Below are 20,133 nucleotides of genomic sequence, written 5' to 3'. Positions count from 1 at the left end.
TTACCATTATTTCATAGAAAACCTTCTTTAATTCCACAGTCAGATCTACCTACATCTGCATCTTTCTAGCATCTTTAACTAAAGTTTAATACATAGTTTTGTATTTTCCAAATTCAATTTCACTAAGAATTAGGCGTGTTTTTAGTTGCAGAGAAGGGGAATTGCAGAGAGAGAGAAGAAAGAATTTCTGTGACAGGTTGGGGACCAAGAGAGACTACAATATAAGTAGTAGTGGTGGCAGCTAATAAAGGGAGTGGACTTCTTTTTTGGAGACAATCTGTCTGAAGTAGATTTCACTAGAAAGTGATGAATGAGAAAATAGAAGAAAATGCTAGAACTCTAAAATATAAAGCAGGGAGGTTGCTGGAAACCTAAAGAAAAGGGAAAGCTAGAAATACTCAGACTGTATCATGGGAGAAAAAAAACTGTTAAAGTTATATGTTGATCTGTCATTAGAACTGAGTAGTCTGATGTGAAACACAGAAGTCTGCAGACACTGTAATTGTAGTTAACAAAATAAAAATGCTGGAGGAACTCAGCAGGTCTCACAGCATAAATGGGAGGTTAAACTATATAACTAATATTTCGGATCTGGGCCCTTCTTCAAGGTATGAGGGTATAAGCTCTCGTATCTTGAAGAAGGGCTCAGTCCAAAGGACTTCAATATCTCCAGTCAGAATTAGAACAGTACAGCACAGGAACAGGCCCTTGGACCTGCATTAAACTAAATCTCTGCTGCTGTGGGCTGTACACATTTGGCTGCAATGAGATTGGAAACTTTTGAGAATAGATCACTTGAACAAAACAAGTTCAGTGACTGTTTGAAAAACAATAGCATGATGTTTATTTTAATGGCCTAGAGAGAGATACGAGGAGGTGTCGGTGTAACAACATAGACCAGGAACAATAGAAATTCACCAAGACAATGTTACCTTCAAATCAATAATTTTCATTAATAATATAAAATCTTACTTAACTCTAAACTTAACCCACAACTACGCACAAATGCATATACAGTGTATATACAAATGTATATACAGTGGAACCCTGTTATAACATGATGGTTCAGGTGCAAAAAATTGGATTGGGAAAAAAGCGAAGTCACATTAAATCAGGGTTTCACTACTGTGCACAATACACACATCGATCGCGGCAAAAACCCCATCACTCCCATTTGTTTATGGTGGCACTCATCCCCCCACCCCTTGTTTGTGGCAGCACTCATATCCCACCCTGTTCACGGCAGCATTCACTCTCCGTCCCCACCCCATTCACACAGAGCTCACCCCCCACCCCCCCCTTTCGTGGCAGCACTCATCCTCCCACCCAGTTTGCATCAGCACTCATCCCCTCTATTCACAGTAGCACTCACCCCCCAGCCCCGTATTCATGGCAGAACTCACCCCCTCTCCATTCACGGCAGCCCACTCCCCATTCACAGCAACCCTCTCATCCCCCCACCCCGTTTGCGGCAACACTCACCCCCACTTCCCCATTCACGGCAGCACTCTCCCCACCCTGTTCGCAGCGGCAGTCACCCCCCCATTTCCAGCAGAAAGAGATGTGGCTCTGTAGCCTTCTTTAGGGAAATATTTCTTCTTGTTGCGAACTGTAAAACAAGTAGATGAGCTCAAAGCTGCAGTGTACATTTTTAAAGGGAAAAACAATGATGCACCTTTACAACCTCCTGCCACCCCAGTGAATCAGTATTCCCAGTTTCTGAAGCTGATGTGAAAAGAATGTTTAGGAGTGTGAATCTTTAGAAATCATCCAGTCCAGACCATGTACCTGGCCACATCTTTAAAACTTGCACTCTTCAACTGGCTGTAGTTTGAATACATATTTTCAACCTCTTGTTACTACAGTCTTAGGTTCCCACCTGCTTCAAAAGACATCCATGATACCAGCAAAATCACAGAAATGCTGAAGGAACTCAGCTGGTCCCATAGTGTCTATAGGAGGTAAAGATACACTGTATCACCAACTTTTCAGGCCTCAATCCTTGCCTGAAATGTCAGTAATATATCTTTACCTGCTATGAACACTGCTGGATTAGCTGAGTTCCTCTAGCATTTCTGTGTTATTACTACAGTCACTTCATCTGTAGACTTTTGTGTTCCACTCCATCATACCAGTGCAAGGTATCCTGCCTCAAGCAGAACGAATGGTCTGGAATACACCCAAATGTATAACAAAAATGTACTATGGACTCCAGAGTGAAATTGCAAAACCAGGGGTGCAGAAGTCCAAGGAAAGATGGGAGTCGGACTTGGGAGTGGTGATTTCAGAAAGAAGCAGGTTAGATTTGTGTAAGGACAGCATGACATAATTTATAAATGCAAGATATGGACTGGTTCAGTATAATATTTTTACACCAGCTATATCTTACCCCACAAAAGTTACACAGACCAAAAGCTGAAATTTCAGAGATGTGTTTCAGATGTGGGACTAAGACAGGAACTTTTCTACATCCCACGTGGTCGTGCATGAAAATGAGGCCATTTTGGCAAGAAATCACAGAAAAATTAACCAGGATAACAGGAGTGGCTTACGGGCAGCCCAAAGCTATATACATTAGGTAATTTCATGGAAATAAATGACATATTGACCAAATATCAAATCTCATTTATAAAAATAGCACTGGCAGTAGCAAAAAAATGTATTGCAATCACTTGGAAGTCCGACTCTCATCTATTCATAGCACAATAGACGGCAGAAATGAACAGCTGTATACCCATGGAAAAAAAATCACATACAACTTAAAGAATAAATATGACACTTTTGTAAAGGTCTGGCAGCTATACCTGGACCACATAGGGACCCAGATACAGTAATAAAAAGGGGTGGAAAAGTATAAATAGTAAATATATACACAAAAATGTAGTTCCTCCAACTGTACTTTATATACTTAAAATATGTGTAAGCTCTGACGGTGAATGGATCTATATGTATGGGAGGGAGGGAGGGACTTTTGTTTTTGTTTGTTGTGTTTATGAGAGAAAGTTTAATATATTGTATATTTAAAATGTTACTGTGTATGTTTTTTTAAAAAAAGCAAAAATAAAATAGTTTAAAAAAATGTATTATCTTCTGCCTTGGTATATAATGATAACTTACTGTATACTTTTAGAGTTGGTGTAACTTACCTGTTTGATACCAAGAAATAAGAATTTTGGTGCATCTGTACATTGTAATTACAGATGTGACAATAAACTCTCACTACACATTACCTATAAAAAAACTATCAAGGTTTAAAAGTAAATAAAACAAATAAAAATCCCTTCCAAGAGGATTAGAGATCTTCTTGAAGTTAAGCAGCAAAGAATTCAATAGAATTCTACCTATACTAATTTTTTTTCAGCAAAAATATGGTGGAGGAATTCAGCAGGTAGAGCAGCATCTGTGGGAAGGAGTGAGAGTGGAGGGAGAAGATAGACTATGTAAATAGAGGGGAGGGATGATACAGGGCCATCGGATGACAGATGGACCAGGGAGGGGTGAAGGTTAATGAGCAGGTTGGGAATGAGGGAGGAGAGGTGGAGTTGGGAGTCACAGACAGATGGGGGATTGGTGGAAGGAGATAGGAAAAATAAGGTGCAGATGAAGCCTGGTGAATGGAGGGCAAGATAAAGCTGAAAGGTGCTGGAGGGTGATAAGCAAGATCAGAAAGGCTATTGGAGCTGGAATCTGATCAGGAAGTTGTGGCCCTCCCTACATCAGAGACACTAAGCACAGACTAGGGAACCATTTATCAGAGCGCTTGCTCTCTGTCCACAATGACCGTTCCAGCTTCAATTTCATAGAGTTTTCATATTGACTGAATAATTATTAACTGCCACTTGTGAATGGACTTGACAGTATCTAGAGTTAATCTGATACATTGACTCTGGGATTAGAGCAAGAGAGCATAGAAACGCTTCAGCCCGACTTATCCTTGTCGACAAATTTGTCCATCTGAGTTAGTTATACTTCCTCTGCTTGGCCCATATCCATCTAACCTTTCCCTACCATACCTATCCAAATGTATTTTCATTATTGTAAATGTGCCACCTCCACCGTTTCCTCTGCCAAATCATTCCACATATGCAGCACCCTCTGTGTGAAAAATGTGCCTGTTAAGTCCCTTCTAAATCTATCCCCTTTCATCTTAAAACAATGGCTTCTAGTTTTGGACTCCCTAAGACTTTGACTATTCACCTTTTCTATCCCCCTTATGATTATGTACACCTTTATAAGGTCCATCCTGTCACCTTTTCCTCTCGAGGGAGAAATGTCCCAACTTTGCCAGGCTCTTATAATTCTTCTCCCAGTAATATCCTCGTGAACCTTTTCAACATCAATTCCAATTTAATAACTTTCATCCTGTAGCTAACCTTACCAACCTTGTACAACTGTAGCATGACATTGTAGCATTTTCTAACAGCAATGCTACCAAAATGAGTGATGTCCACACAGCACAAAGGTGAACCAGTAACTGAACTTTATTTTGAATTACTCACACTGCTTAAGGGGACTGCCCACTTCTTGTGAGGGGCGCGCTGACCTTAGGGAGTGATGTCAGTGCACCATACCGTCACTACCTGTCCAGTAGCATGCAACCAGGAATCAGTGCCGTCCCCTGGGCAACACGTGTTGCCAACCGCAGGCTTCTCCTTGGAAGGGAAGAGGGGCCAGCGCCATCTTGTGTTGGATGACTAAGGCAGCAATTCAGCCCATCTAACCACATAGTTACTCACCCCCCCCCCCCCAATAAACGCTACCACCCATGAGAATTGTCTTTGGGCAAAAGACCTCTGTGTCTGACCTGGGGATCCGGGGCAGGCTGGCTTGAGTCCAGATGTGCTGCCTTGAGGCAGTAAATGGTAAACCTGTCCCACTGCCTGCCAATGTCCAGGGTGAAAATGACACCATCGTGCTGCATCACCTTGAATGGGTCTTTGTAGAGGCATTGTAGGGGTGTTCTTTGCTGTCCTCTTCGAACAAAAACAGATTTGGTTGACTGCAGGTTTGCTGGAGCGTGGCAGGGTGGAGAACCTTGTTGGGAAAGTGGTGGAGGTTTCTGTTTACCCATTTGTTCCCTCAATCGCTGGAGGAAGTTTATAGTGCTGGGTTATGGGCTGGGAGGATTGAAGTGAATGACCCCTGGGATGGTAAGTGGGGAACCATGCATCATCTTGGCAGACAACACTGGTAGGTCTTCTTTTGGTGCTGTGTGAATTCCTAACAGCACCCATGGGAGTTTGTCCATCCAGTTCAGGCCTTGTAGTTGAGCTTTCAGGGCTGCTTTCAGATGGCCATGGAAACATTTGACAAAGCCATTTGCTTGAGGATGGTAGGCCATGGTGTGGTATAACTGGCTGCTGCAGAACTTGGCTAGGTTGGCCCAGAGCGAGGATGTGAACTGGGCCTCTCGGTCCAAGGTGATGTGGGTTGGGACTCCAAAGCATGTGACTCAAGTGGATGAGAAAACTCTGGTGCAAATCTCTGTGTCACATGTGGTTAGGGGTATTGCTTCTACCCAATGAGTAAAACGGTCGATTACTGTGAATAAATACCGCAAACCTTGGCTCACAGGTTTTAGGCTGACAATGTCCACATTCACATGGTCAAAATGGTACTGCACCAGGTTGAAACTCTGGAGTGGGGCCTTGGTGTGTCTGTGCACTTTGGTGCATTGGCAGTCCAAACAAATCTTAGCCCACAGGGTTACATTGTGGTGGAGGCCGTGCCACATGAACTTGTTGGACAGCAGGAGGACTATGGACCTTATGGAAGGATGTGAAAGACTGTGAATTTGGTCGAACACCCGTTGATGCAAGGTCATGGGTAGGATGGATCAGGGAAAGCCTGTGGACACGTCGTACAGTAAAGTCAGGCTCCCCGGTGAAGGACAGAAATCACTAACCAGGCTAGTGATGGCAGTCCGGTAGGCCTGGACATCCACATCCTCTGCTTGGTCTTTGCCTAGCTGTGCAACATTGAGTCCTCCTGAGGTAGCAGTGATGGCCGGTCTGGCCAGGGCATCAGTCACCACATTAGATTTGCCTGCGATGTGGCGAATGCTCGTTGTATACTCAGAAAGGTAGGAGAGGTGTCATTGTTACCTCACCGACCATGGGTCTGAAACCTTGCTGAGTGCATGGTGAGTAGTTTGTGGTCTATGTAGGTGATGAAAACCCTTCCTTCTAACATGTACCAGAAATGTCATATTGCCAGGTACAAGGCCAACAGTTCACGGTCAAAGGCATTGTACTTGAGTTCTGGTGTCCAGAGAGGTTTGCTGAAGAAAGCCGGGGGTGGGGGGGGGGCAGGGTGCCACTGTTCATTGACCCACTGCTCCAGCACCATGCTGACCGGTCAGCTCTGTCTGATGCATCTGTTGTAAGGGCCAGGGGTGAGGAAGAGTCTGGATGGGCCACAGATGTGGCCTCCACTATTGCCACTTTGGTTGCCTGGAAGGCTTCAATGGTTTCATGTGACCACTGGAGCACTTGTCGCCAAGTTTGATGAGGTCCAATAGGGGTTGCATGAGGGTAGCCGCTCCTGGGAGGAAACGATGATAGAAGTTCACCATCTCTCAGAATTCCTGTTGGCCTTTAATTGTGCTCAGCCTGGTAAAACATTGAATGGCTTCAACCTTATCTGGCCCCCTCTTGGGTGATACAGTATCCCAGGAAATCAATAGTTTCCAGGCCGAACTGACACTTAGCCGGGTTCACTGGGAGTCTAAACTCCTGCAACCTGTCGAAAATGGGAGTCAGGTGCTGGCGTCGGGGCTGGTGATGAGAATATCATCCAGGTGGAAAAAGATGAAATTGAGGTCCCTGCCAACCACGTCCATGAGTCACTGAAATGTCTGGGCTGCATTCTTTAGTGCAAAGAAACTCAAAAAGGCCAAAAGTTGGTATAATGGCCGTTTTCGGGACATCGTTGGGATGTACTGGAATCTGATGGTACCCTTTGACAAGGTCCACCTTGGAAAAGATCTGGCAGCCCTGGTGAAATCCTGGACATTTGGGATGGGGTATCTGGGATGGTGGTGTCATTTAGTCATCTGTAGTCACTTCGCAGGAACCAACCGCCAGAGTTCTTCTGGACTAGGTGCAGCAGGGATGCCCAGGGGCTTTTTGAACGGCGGACGATACCCAACTCTCCCATGTTAGTGAATTCAGTCTTGGCTTGGAGGAGTTTGTCCTGCCAGAGGCGCCATACCCTTGCATACACTGGAGGCTCTGTGGTCCCGATATGTTGCTTCACACCATGTGCTAGTTTAGCATCGTGGAGGTTGAGTGCCAATGGTGACGGATATTTGGCCAATAGACAAGCATATTTGTTACGGTCCAGAGCGTGGATTCATAACAGTAGAAAGGGATGTTGCCATAAAGTAAAGGAGTATGAATGGAATGTGGAGGTGTTGACCAAATGGCATCGGTTCATGTCTACCAGGAGCTTGTGTGCCCGGACAAAATCTGCTCCGAATAGGGCTTGTCCCATGGACACAATCATACACTTCCAGTGGAAAACTATGTCTGCGGCATGGATTGTGACCAGACGGGTGCTGAAACTCGAAAATGAGGAACCATTGGCTGCCTGTAAGGGAAGGCCTTTGGAATTGTGTTTAAGTTCAAAATACGTCAGTGAAATGAGGATTATCTCTGAGCCTGTGTCAACTAGGAAATATCTCTTTGTTCACTGGTCCCTGAGATAGAGTAGGCCTTTATGTGTGCCAACCACTGAGGCCAATATCAGCGGCCAGCCTGTCCATTTCCCGCCGTGGCACTTGACTTGGCATTGGGGTACGAGCATGGAGGGATGCACCACCAGGCGTTTCGGCCCATCTGTGGTGGTAGAAACAATAATCGATCTGTCTCAGTGCTCGTTACATTGCATTTTGCTACTGCTGGAGGACCCGGCAGGGGGGCTGAACCAGCAAGGTGCAGAAAAGTCTGTTTCCTTGGCTACCAGGTGTGGGGCACTGTAATCAGATATTGTTGAGGAAACATGTACCTGTAGCTTGGAGAGGAACAGGGACTCAAACAAAAAACAGTTTGTGTATCCGTCCGCTAAGGCCATCATTTTGTGAATGAGCTCAGAAGGGTTCCTATTGCCCAGGCCTTGCATATTCAGGATGCGGACAGCGCACTTGTGCCGGATAAGTTCTAGGGAATCAAGGAGGAAACAAATAGAATTGTTTGTACTTGCATTTCATAGGAGGATTTTCCATGAAGGGGTTTACTTTTGCTGCGGTAGCGGCATCCAGGGCACTGATGGCGTGTCAGAACTTGGTGTCCTCTGAGACAATGTCTCTGATCTGGAACTGTGATTCAGCCAGTTGTAACCAATTCCTGGGCTGATTTGCCCAAAATGGTGGCAAATGCATGCCCACAGCATTGGTCGCAGCCGTTGCAACTATAGCAGTAGTAGAATCTTGCATTTTTCGCACTCGAGGTGGATTCCAAAGATGTAGTGTCTGCAGCACTACCGAAATGAGAGACGTCCACACAGCATGAGGGTGAACCAGTAACTGAACGTTTTTTTAAATTACTCGTCCTGCTCAAGGAGGCCACCCACTTCTTGTGAGTGGCACACTGGCCTGAGGAGAATGTCACCGCATAGCGGTGCCACTACCTATCCAGCGGTGTGCAACCAGGAAGCGGTGCCGTCCTCCAGGCAATGCATGTCGCCAACCATGGGCTTCTCCTCTGAAGGGAAGGGGGCCCATGCCATCTTGTGTTGGATGACTGGGGCAGCGATTTGGCCTGTCTAATTGTGTGGACGCTTGGCCCACTACAACATCACATTTCGTGTGCTCAATGCCTTGAATGATGAAGTTAAGTATGCCAAATTCCTTCTTCACCAGGCTATATTGTGACTTTCAGGGAACTATACAATGTACCTGTACTCCCAGTTCTTCCACTGTTTAGCCTGTATATATTTGTGCTATAGATTCGCCAGTTGGATTTTTTTTTCAGCTTCTCATTCAGGACAAATATACTATGTGCACCTACTCCTTCCCAACTACTAACCTTGTACTCTCCTTCCAAGATTTATTTTCCCAGAAAGTACAGTTTAACGTGCATGGAACACACAGTCATCTAGCAGTGCTTTTTGAATATCTCATAGATTCCAGTGAACAAAGATGGTACATGCCTTTTCAACTGATAGAGATTAAGTAGTCTTCATTTACTTTCTAATGAATTAATCTTCCCAGCCACTATTTGACATATTAGCAATATTTCTTTCTTTCTTTGGCTTGGCTTCAAATGACTAATCCACATTTTATTGAAATACCTAATTCTATTTAAAATTGTGATTTTTTTCAATTTTGTTCCAGAATGCAACCTGTTAGATAATATAATTTTCTCCAATTGAAAAATAACTAATTCCTCTTTTTTCCAGGAAGTTATAAGAAATTTAGTGAAAAGATATGTTGCAGCAATGATCAGAGATGCCAAAACTGAAGAAGGACTGACTGAAGAGAATTTCAAGGTAATTATTGAAATATTGTTTCACAAATTCTGTTCTTAGAAAAATAATTTCTGTAACATATACATAATTTCAACAGTTGGCACTCAAATCAAAAGTGGAAAGGGAAATATGACTGAATAAAACATAGAATATTGAACATTATAGCACAGTACAGGCTCTTTAGATATTCTGCCCACCTCGATATACTGTACCTATCAAAAAAAACTAAACCTTCCCATCTCAACTCTCTTCCTTCATCCATGTGCCTGCTTAAGAGTCTTTTTAAAAGCCTCAATTGTTCTAGCTTCCACCACAACCCTTGCAATGCATTCCAGAAACCCACAATTTTATTTGTAAAAAAATTTACCCTGATGTCACCCCTAAACTAGGTATAGATGTCCTCTGATATTTGCTATTCCTGCCCTGGGATAAAGGTGATGGCTGTCTACCTTCTCTATGTCTCTCATAATCTTGTAGACCTCCATTAAGTCAACTTTCATCCTTTTTCCACGCCAAAGAGAAAAGCCCTAACCTGCTGCTAACCTTGCATCATAAGAAATATTTTCCAATCCAGGCAATATCCTGGTAAATCTCTGCAACTTCTTCTTAGCTTCCTGTAATGAGGTGACCAGAACTGAACACAATATTCTAAGTGTGGTCTCACCAGACATTTATAGAGCTGCAACATTACCTCATGATTCCAGAACTCAATCTCCCGACTAAGGAACCCCAGCATACTAAAGGCCCTCTTAACCATCCTATCAACCTGCCCAACATCCTTGAGAGATCTATACATTTTGATCCCAAAGTCCCTCTGTTTTTCCACACTGTTAGTATCCTACCATTAAACATGACCTCTGGCTTCAAGTTTGATTTTCAAAATGTTTCACTTCACGCTCATCCAGATTAAACTCCGCCTACCACTTTTCTGCCCAATTCTGTATCCTGTTGTAACCTACAACAACCTTCAACAAAATCCACAACACGTCCAACCTTCTTATCAACTGCAAACTTTCTGACCCATCTCTCTGCTTCTTTGTCCAGGGCATTTATAAAAATCTCAAAGAGCAAGGATCCCAGAAGAGATTCCTGCCTTTTTAAAATATGGGGACCACATTTTCCATTCTCCAATACTCGGGTACCTACCATGTATCTAACGAGGACACAAAGATAATTCCCAATGCCCGAGCAATCTCTTCTCCCCTCCCCCCTTCTCATAGTAACCTGGTGTATATCTTCTCCGGACCCAATGACTTATCGATCCTAATGTTTTTAAGAAGATCGAGAACTTCCTCTTTATTAACATCAACATGCTCCAGCATATAAGCTTGTTCTATACTGACCTCACATTGACCAAAGTCCCTCTCTCTGGTGAACAGTGAAGCAAAGTATTTATCACTAACCCCTCTGTCTCCAGCCACGTGTGGCCACCTTTATCCTTGTGGTCCTACCCTCGCTCTCATCATCCCTCTGTTTTTCATGTATGAATAGAATTCCTTAGTTTTCCTTCATCATACTTGCCAAGGCCTTCTTATTCTCCTTTCTCAATTTGTTAAGTCCTTTCTTAAGTTCCTTCCTAGCTACCATATAATTCGCTTGAGACCTTCCTGTTTTTTGCTAGCTAAATCTAATGTATGCTTCCTTCTTCCTCTTAACCAGCTACCTCACCTGTTTTGTCAACCACATTTCCTTTTCTACCCTTTTCCTTGTCTCAGTGGAACAAACCTATCCGGAAACTCGCACAAATGGTCCCTAAACATCCTCTACGTTACTTCTGTGCTTTCTCTTAAGAGCATCTGTTCACAATTTACTTTCCCCAGTTCATGCCGAATTAGGCTTCTCCAATTAAACACTACCATTTTGTCTGCTTTTATCTTTTTCCATAGCTATGCTAAAGCTCAGGGAAGTGTGATCACTATCACCAAAATGCTCCCCCAACCAAGAGTCTTTCACTTGATCAGGTTCATTATCCAGTACTAGATCCAGTGTGTCAGGAATCCTTCTTGGACATACCTGACAAATCCTGCCCCATCTCTCCCTCTTGCAGTAATGAGGCACTCATCAATATTTGGGAAGTTGAAGTCTCCCATAACAACCAACTTGTAATTTCAGTACCATTCCAAAATCTGCTTACTTATCTGCTCCTCGGTGTCCCAAACACTATTTGGGGGCCTATAGACTACTCCCAATACAGTGATTCTCCTTTCCTATTTCTGACTTCAACCCACACTAACTCAGTAGGCACTCCCTCCACAGCATTCTTCCTTTCTGTGACTGTGATGCTATCCCTGACCAGCAATGTTACTCCCCCCTCCCCTTTTAAAACACCCAAATCTAGATAGCTGCATCAGCCAATCCTGTCAGCCAAGTCTCTGTAATGGCCACAACATTGTAATACCACATACATATTACTAAATTCATCTCCTTTATTTCTAATATTTCTTGAATTGAAATAGGCACATTTCAAACCCTCCAACTGACTGTATTGAGGCTTCCTCTCCAGTGTGTCCTTCCCCACAAACCCACAACACATTGCACCATCCTTTCCACCTTCTGCTCTATTCTCTGCCCTCACATTCTGGTTCCTATCTCCCTGCCAAACTAGCTCTTTAAAAATACTTATTTATATGGAAAATATAGATAGTTTATAGTCTCATCCTTCACTGTGATTGAATACAAGAGGAGTAAAGAAACCATGATTCAAACATCATTAATGGTTTGGCATAACAAGCAAACAAATGGAACTCCCATCGCACCTTTGTTCCACTTCAGTTACACCCACACGCATCCAAAATTGTCTATCAATCTCAGTATCAGGAAGTCTCCATACAAAGTATGCCTGGAAACATATTTTATACTTGTATAAGTTTGAGTTACAGTAGCATTGATATGCTCAAAGATTTTCATTTCATTAATAATTTTGAAGATAAGATTATTCTTAAATTGCAATTATATACCAATTCTGTTTTGAAATTCATTTGTTGGTCCTCTTAATGTATATTTAACTTAGTCTTAATTGCTAAAGTGGAGATTTACGGTTCAAATAAAAAAGCAAATATTATAAGCCTGAGCAGTATGAAGTTTCTCCATATATTCTTGATACTATCATACCAAGATGCGAAGAAACTTAAATTAATTATTTACTTCATTATTATTTAGTTAAAATATTTTATTTTGGCTTTCCTCTGGCATGGCTGAATGTTAAAAAAAAACTTTAATTATGGTTAAAGGAACTGAAACAGGATATTTCCAGCTTTCGCTATGAAGTTTTGGGTCTTTTAAAAGGGAACAAGCTTTCTGGTGTACAGGCCTCCAGCTTTAGCACAGCATCCAGAATATCAGATCTAAATGAAGTATTTAAGAATGACGATCAAGCAACTCAACACATGACTGTTTCAAAAAAGATAGCATGTGCAAATGAACAGAAGAACAAACTAAGCTTTTATGATTTAACATCATTAGTTTGTACAAGACCAATGTCTAAAATGTCAGACTCTCCAGGATCTTGTAATACCTTGAGCAATGGGTCAACTCCAAAAGCAACTGACATAACTAAGGAAAAGCAAATCAGTAAAAGTATTGTTAAAGATTCCATCAAAAATTTTGGATTTTTTCGAAAAAGAACAAAACCATGCAATGCAGAACAGAATCGCAATAAGATTTACACAGTTTCTGAAGAAATTACACAAGAAATTACCCTACTGAAAAACAGAGGAAGTTCCAACAACGATGGTATAAAAGATTTGGAGCAAACGATGGTCAATGACACTGACTCAGACGCAAAAGATTTAAATACCAGTAATAATACATGGGATTCAGAAATTGGAGAAAAATGTAATGCATTTTCACGTAAACAATCACCAGATGGCACTACCAATGCTCATTCATTAGAAACAACAGAGGATACTCTGGCAAATGAATCAGGGAATGAAGACAGTGTGAATCGGTGATCTGTGGCACAGGATGATGTGACAATTAGATTATAACAGTATTTATTTTTCAGATTGCCTTTAAAATTATTAATAAAGGAATTATATTAAGAAGATACAGCAAACTCATATTAGCTTTGCTTGTTTCTTCAAGTTACTAATTTTTCTTCCAGTACTTTTATACGTATATAATTATTTCAAATAACCTGAGTTTTGGAGTGAGCTGAAAGGGTCTAATTTAAATCTCTCATTTACATGTGAAAATTTTTCAGTGTCATTTAGTATTTCCTAAGAAACATTGCAGCTGTTGAAAATGGAAGATCACCTGCTACAAGTAATTTTCTGGCATTTCAATCTATTTTCTGTGACTACACTTTATAGATTTGTCTTGTGCTGTTGTAAGGAATTTGTTGGTTCTCCCTGTGTCAGCGGAGAATTTCCCCAGGGTCTCTGGTTTCCTCCCACCATTTGAAACATACAAGGGATGTAGATTAATTGAGTGTAAATTGGGTGGCACGGATTCATGGGCCAAAATGGCCTGTAACCTTGCTGTACAGTATATCTCAATGTCTAAACAATTGACTTTGAAGTGATGAATATGCATGATTTGAAACAATGTAATGAGGAAAGTATTAGATATATTCTGTTTAAGAAGGTAATTTCTAGTTTTCTAAATATAGTTTGGCCAAGGTGATACATCAGAACACAGAAATTTGCAATGTGTTTTTGATTGTCTTATTATTGTCATGTGTACAAGGCAGAGTGAAAAGCTTTCTTTTGTGTGCAAATCAAAGGCTGACAGAGTCACCATTCTCTGGCACCACCTTGCAAAATAAAAGAAAATCAAGATTCCACGAAGACATTGAGGGTAACACCACCTCCTTATGTACCTGCCTCTACATTCCCATTGTTTCACCATGTTGTCCAGCAGCTGGAGGGGGGGGGGGGGGGGGGGGGAGGAGGGGCTCCAGGTGCTGAGCCAAAACTTGAGCCCTCATATTTCCCCCCTCCACCCACCACCACTTTATCTACTCTTCACTGCACCTCCTCAACCCCTGGACCAAATTCCCTGAAGTTTTATTACTATTCAAGAATTTTAAATGGGGTATATGGCATTGCACAGAGCTCAACGTTCTGCTGCATGAATTTACAGCTGTATAATAGTTGTAATACTATTTGGCTCCCTCGGACTGTGTCCCATTTAATTATGTGCTGACTGATTTCCAACTAAAAGCCACATTCCCAACGTTACTTCAGATTTACTTGATTGTGATAATTGCTCCATTTGTTCTAGTCTATTAGTGGGGAATAGTGTTCCAAGTGTGTGGCAAATTTTTATTTCTCCTTGGATAAACTGCTTTTGAATTTCCCTTCTAAAGGATCATGCTCTTGTTTTAAGATTTTGTGCATTCCTCCTCTTTATTCCAGATTTAATTTTCCAGATTATGTTTCTCAACGTTAGTAAAATACAAAATAAATAATTATGTATTTCCAAATAAGAGCACAGTAATAGATTTTTTAAATTAAATTCCCCTGTGTCTGTCTGTAAGGGATCCATGTTTGCCATCACCAGAAACAACAGGAAAAGTGGATTACAGAAGAAATAAAGTGTATTATATCTCAGGAATGGGCAAACATAGTTATCAGAAGAAAGCCTGATGATTGAGAGTCTGTTAGAATTAAATAAATTATGAATTTGAAACTGATAAATAAAGGAAAATAATGAGACATGAATAAACTTGCAATCAACATATAAGATTGATAGTAAGAGCTTGTCTTGGTATTTAAAAAGGAAAAGTCTAGTGAGGGCAAATTTGTTTGAGTCCCTTGCAGAAGGGGGAGAATTAATAATGGGGAAGAAGGAACTAGCAGAGGAATTAAACAAATACTGCCTGTCCTGGAGAAAACTCCACCCAGAGACTCCATAGAACCAACCATTCAGATGTAAACAAGAAAATAAATCAGTATTATTAAAAAAATTTACTGAAAAGATTAATGAACAATAGCATCCCAAGCATCTCATGATCTGAGTCTATGTCAAAAGAGACGGGGTTCTATAAATTCTGGACTTGTTCCTTTAGGCTCAAGGTTAACAACTACTCATAGGAAAATTTAGATTTAAGAATTTAGAGCTGAAGTAGGCTACTCCATTCAACAAGAACATGATCTGGTTGTGAACTAAATCCTCCTACCTGCCTTTTCACCATACTTTTATTTCCCTAATATGTAAATATTTATCCTTGAGCAGAGAATTCCACAGATACACTATTCTGGTTCTTCCTCATCTCGGTCTCAAATCTACACCCCCAAATCTTGAGGCAATGTCCTCTAGTTCTAATCTCATCTTCGACTGGAAATGACTTTCCTTCTATGTTTATCCCTTTCATAATTTTATGTTTTTATAGGACCTCTTCATATTCTTCTTCATTTCAGTGACATAAGTCCCAGGCAATAGGAAACTGCACTCTTTCACCATTTAAATAATCAATCCAACTACCGTATATACTTAGACGTCTAATTTCCAACTTTTTTGGACTACTTTTTCGGGCCAAAAAAAAGGGGGCTTGATTTTTACACGGGTCAAACTTTTGACCTCAGTAAATACCAGCAACATTCAAGGTGTTGGGAGCTCAGGTTGGTAAGACCACGTTTGGGTCATCGGGAGTGTTGGATGGGCAGGTGACCGAGGTAAGAATCCTCAGGTGGCCATGGGCATCGGGTGTTTTGGTTGTGCGGGAAGATGGGGCGCTGGGAGTTCAGATGCGTAGGTGGTCAGGGCGAGGATCTGTGGTCAGGAGCTCAGATGCGGGGGCAGTCAGGACCAAAAATAGGGTCTATGCAGGTCGTACAAAAACTCCAGATTTTGGGGCCAAATAAAATGGGGGCGTTGACTATTACACAGTATCAACAATTACATGGGTATATACGGTACTTTCTGCCAAAGTGTATGACCCTGCATTTACTAACATTCTACCCAATCTACTAGATCCTTGCGCATTTATTGAACCCATTTATATCTCAATTTGGACTCTGCATTCTTTGCACGATTTGTTTTTGAATTCAATTTAGTGTCAACAGCAATTTTCAAAAGCTTGCAATCAGATCCCACACAAGCAATTGCTGTACAAAGTCAAAGCAGGTAATAGACCAACAAGGCTTTAGGGCTGATTATTATAGAGAAAACAAATAGTAAGAGCAAATACTAATCAGGTTGAGAGCTTGTTATGTGTTGGGTACCATAGGGAATGGTGCTTGGACACCAACTATTCACAATGTATACAGAATATGATGTTTATCTGTGAGTAGTAATGGGGATGCAAAGAAGCTCCCACAGGATATAAACAGAGTGACAGGGCAACAATATGATAGAAGGTGTACAGAGTGTAAGTGTGAAATTATTAATTTTGATAGGGAAACAGATATGTCTTTTAATGATGACAAATTGGGAGATGTTGCTGTTTCATCCCACTTGGTGCAGCAGACAGTTAGAAAGAAAAATGATACGTTGGTCATTATTACAAGAGAATTCAATATCTGAGTAAAGATTGTCTTGACAAGACTGGTACACTTGGTAAGTAAGTAAAATGTTGGTTTTAACTTTAAATGCATTTGCCTGCAATGGGCAAGGTTTGACATGTGAGGGGAAATTAAATAGCCTATTCTTTAGCAGTAAGGCCACATAGAAATATAATAAATTATTCGAGACCTAAATAGGTTATATACTGGGAGGATGTTTCCCTTGGTTAAGGAATTTGGAAGTAAGGGATGTGGAGGGGGGGTGGGGGGGGGGGGGGAGGAGAGGCTCCAGGTGCTGAGCCAAAACTTTCTAAACTCAAGAGGTGATAAATCTTGAATTTTCTACCTTGGAGCAGTGTGGAAACATTGTCATTGCATTTGGAACTGAAATTTATAGATTTCTGGAAATTAAATTGAAAGTTACGGGAACGGGGCTGAAAATACTGTAGAGGTAGTGGATCAGCTCAGATTTTACTTAATTAGTGGATGAGTGTCAATGGACTCCTAGGTATGTTTAAAATGAAGAAGCTCAGTGATGTATCACTGATGCACTGAACCATGCAGTGGCTCTAAGAGATTCATTTTGCACTGCATTTCGCTCCAAGATTAAGCTGTATGTTGTGCCATAAGGACACCAGGCACTTCTCCAAAAGCAGATTTCGGGTAGAATTTTGATTTGTTCTTTCAGTCTGCTTTAGAGTGGTATTCATAAAGTATACAAGTCCTGATTCAGCCAAAGAAGTGAAATTGCACTCCAGTGTAATCCTGTTGACTTTAGGGGCTGGGTATCTGGGTGCACCATTATTGCTATGTTACCTGTCTATTGCATTTTGGAAGGACAAACCAGAAGGCTGAGTACAGGGTAATTGGTCAGTTACTTAAGAGTGTGGATGAACAGAGGGGTCCAAATCCATACATCCCTCAAGGTCACCACAAACGTTGATTATGATAGAAAAGAAGGCCTGTGGGACGCTAGGCTTCATTAATAGGGGGATTGAGTTCAACAGCAGAGAGGTCATGTAGCAACTCGACCAATCTTTGGTGAGACCACACTTAGAGTATTGTGTTCAGTTCTGTTCACCTCATTATAGAAAGGATGTGTAAGCTATGGAGAGGGTGTAAAGGAGATTTACCAGGATGTTACCTGGATTGGAAATGACATTTGATGTAACGTTAGCAGAGCTGCGACTTTTCTTTTTGGAGTGTAGAAGGATGACAGGAGACTTCATAGAGGTCTACAAGATTATGAGATATAGATAGGGTGGATAGCCAGCACCTTTTTCCCAGGGCAGGAATAGCAAACACCAGAGGACATGTGTATGAAGTGAAGGGAGGAAAGTTTAGGGGAGGCATCAGGGTAGGTTTTTTTTTAATAGAGAAATTTGTGGGTTTCTGGGATGCCTTTCCAGGGATGGTGGTGCAGGCTGAAACATTAGAGGCATTTAAAAGACTTGGATGGAAGAAAAATAGAGGGTTATGGGGTAGGGAGGGTTTAGAACATTTTTTTTAAAGAATATATGGGTTGGCACAACATCAAGGGCTAAAGCGCCTATACATTGCTTTAGTCTTCTATGTACCGTGTTCAATTCCCAGATCTCTGTTGCATCTGCTCCCAGGCTGAGATCTTCCATTCCAGAAATGTCTTCCCTCTTCAAAAAATGTGCCTTCTCCTCTCTGCCATCAACTCAGTCCTGACCCGTATCTCATCTATTTCCTGCACATCTGCCCTAGCCCCCTCCACAGCTAGATGCAGCAAGGTCAGGATTCCCCTTGTCCTCACATACCACCCCACCAGCCTCTGCATCCAACATATTTACCTCCGCAATTTCTGTCACTTATAATATGATCCCACCACCAGACACATCTTCCTCTCTCTCTGCCTTCCGAAAAGACAGCTTTCTCTGTGACTCCCTTGTCCACTCATCCCTTCCCATTGATCACCTAACCCTATGACTGCAGGAAATGCTACACCTGCACCCACACCTCCTCCCTCACCAGTATTCAGGGTCCCCAAAAGTGGTGTATCTACAGTGGTCATCTACTGCATCCGATGTTCCCTTTCTGGTTTCCTTTCCATCAGAGAGACTGAAAAAGCAGACTGGGACATCATTTCATTGAGCATCTTCACTCTGTCCACTGCAATAACCAGGACCTCCCAGTGGCCATCCATTTCATTTCCACACCCTATTCCCACACCTACATGTCTATTCATGGCCTCATGCACTGCCAAACTAAGGCCTAGCAGATTGGAGGAACAACACCTAATGTTCCATCTGGATACTCTCAAACCAGATAGCATTAAGATCACCTCAGCTTTTTTTTTCCTTCTCCTACCCTCAACAATTAAATGCTCTGAAGGTTGTGGAAATTAACAATTTAAATGGCTAAGATGCTAGATAACTCCATTATCTCAAAGCATTTCTAATGATCTTCCAACCTTTGAGCACAAACTTCCAATAACTGTCATATATCAAAGCCTTAAAGGTGGGAACTGTCATCTGTAATTTCCATTAGAGCTTTCACTAAATATGCAAATAAAATGCAGAAGATTAGCATTTTACAAATTGAAATATAAATAGTGTTCAATTTCAAATCTAGCTCCCATTGAAATCTAAATAAAGTAATTGCATTGGTTAAAATCTTTTTTTTGCAATTCTAGTTCTAAAAGACTAACTTTGACAAAAGGGAATAAAATGTGAATGGCAACCCAGTATATAGAGGTTTTCAATTTTATCACTTCATATGATGGCTGAAATATAATACCAAAGGTAATTCATAGAACCCCATTAAAATAAATTGATTTAATATTTCATAAAAAAAGCATTGAGAAGAATTTCCATATTAACTGTTCATCAACAGTATCTATGGCTTATTTGCCTTGCTTGGCTCTTATATTTTAATTCTTCATGATGTCACTCTACTTTTTATTCAGTAAAAACAATAAACCACATATTTGCAACAGGGAAAAAAAAAAGTGTCTTTAGTGCTTGGCTATCAGTTTGTATCAGATGAGGACTCAGAAACCTTACAAAGGCTCTAAATGATACCACATATCAGCCCAGTGGCACTGTTCACAAGATTCTGCATTCTTTCTTCCCACAAAATTATTAAGTGCCTTAAATCTACTCTCTGCTGTACATCTTGTAAGATTCCAATTTGAAATGTGCTGTAAACAATGAAGATTTTTATATGTAATAATCATGTTTAATTAACTGTTGAT

The 20,133-nt window shown here is 41.4% G+C and overlaps 1 protein-coding gene across 1 annotated transcript in view; it reads left to right on the top strand.

Moving 5' to 3' along the window:
- trpc4b (transient receptor potential cation channel, subfamily C, member 4b) overlaps positions 1-13,456 on the top strand; it is a 63,235-nt gene extending 49,779 nt beyond the window's left edge. Inside the window, exons 10-11 of the mRNA XM_069891713.1 lie at positions 9,400-9,489; positions 12,699-13,456. Coding sequence (XP_069747814.1) covers positions 9,400-9,489; positions 12,699-13,418 — 810 coding nt within the window. The 3' untranslated portion in view covers positions 13,419-13,456. The remainder of the gene's footprint in view (positions 1-9,399; positions 9,490-12,698) is intronic.
- The last annotated feature ends 6,677 nt before the right edge of the window (positions 13,457-20,133 follow it).

Source organism: Narcine bancroftii, chromosome 7 (assembly GCF_036971445.1).
Source record: "Narcine bancroftii isolate sNarBan1 chromosome 7, sNarBan1.hap1, whole genome shotgun sequence".
Classification (NCBI taxonomy): domain Eukaryota; kingdom Metazoa; phylum Chordata; class Chondrichthyes; order Torpediniformes; family Narcinidae; genus Narcine; species Narcine bancroftii.
Note: the sequence above shows the minus strand (reverse complement) of the source record. Positions and strands in the feature narration are given on the sequence as shown.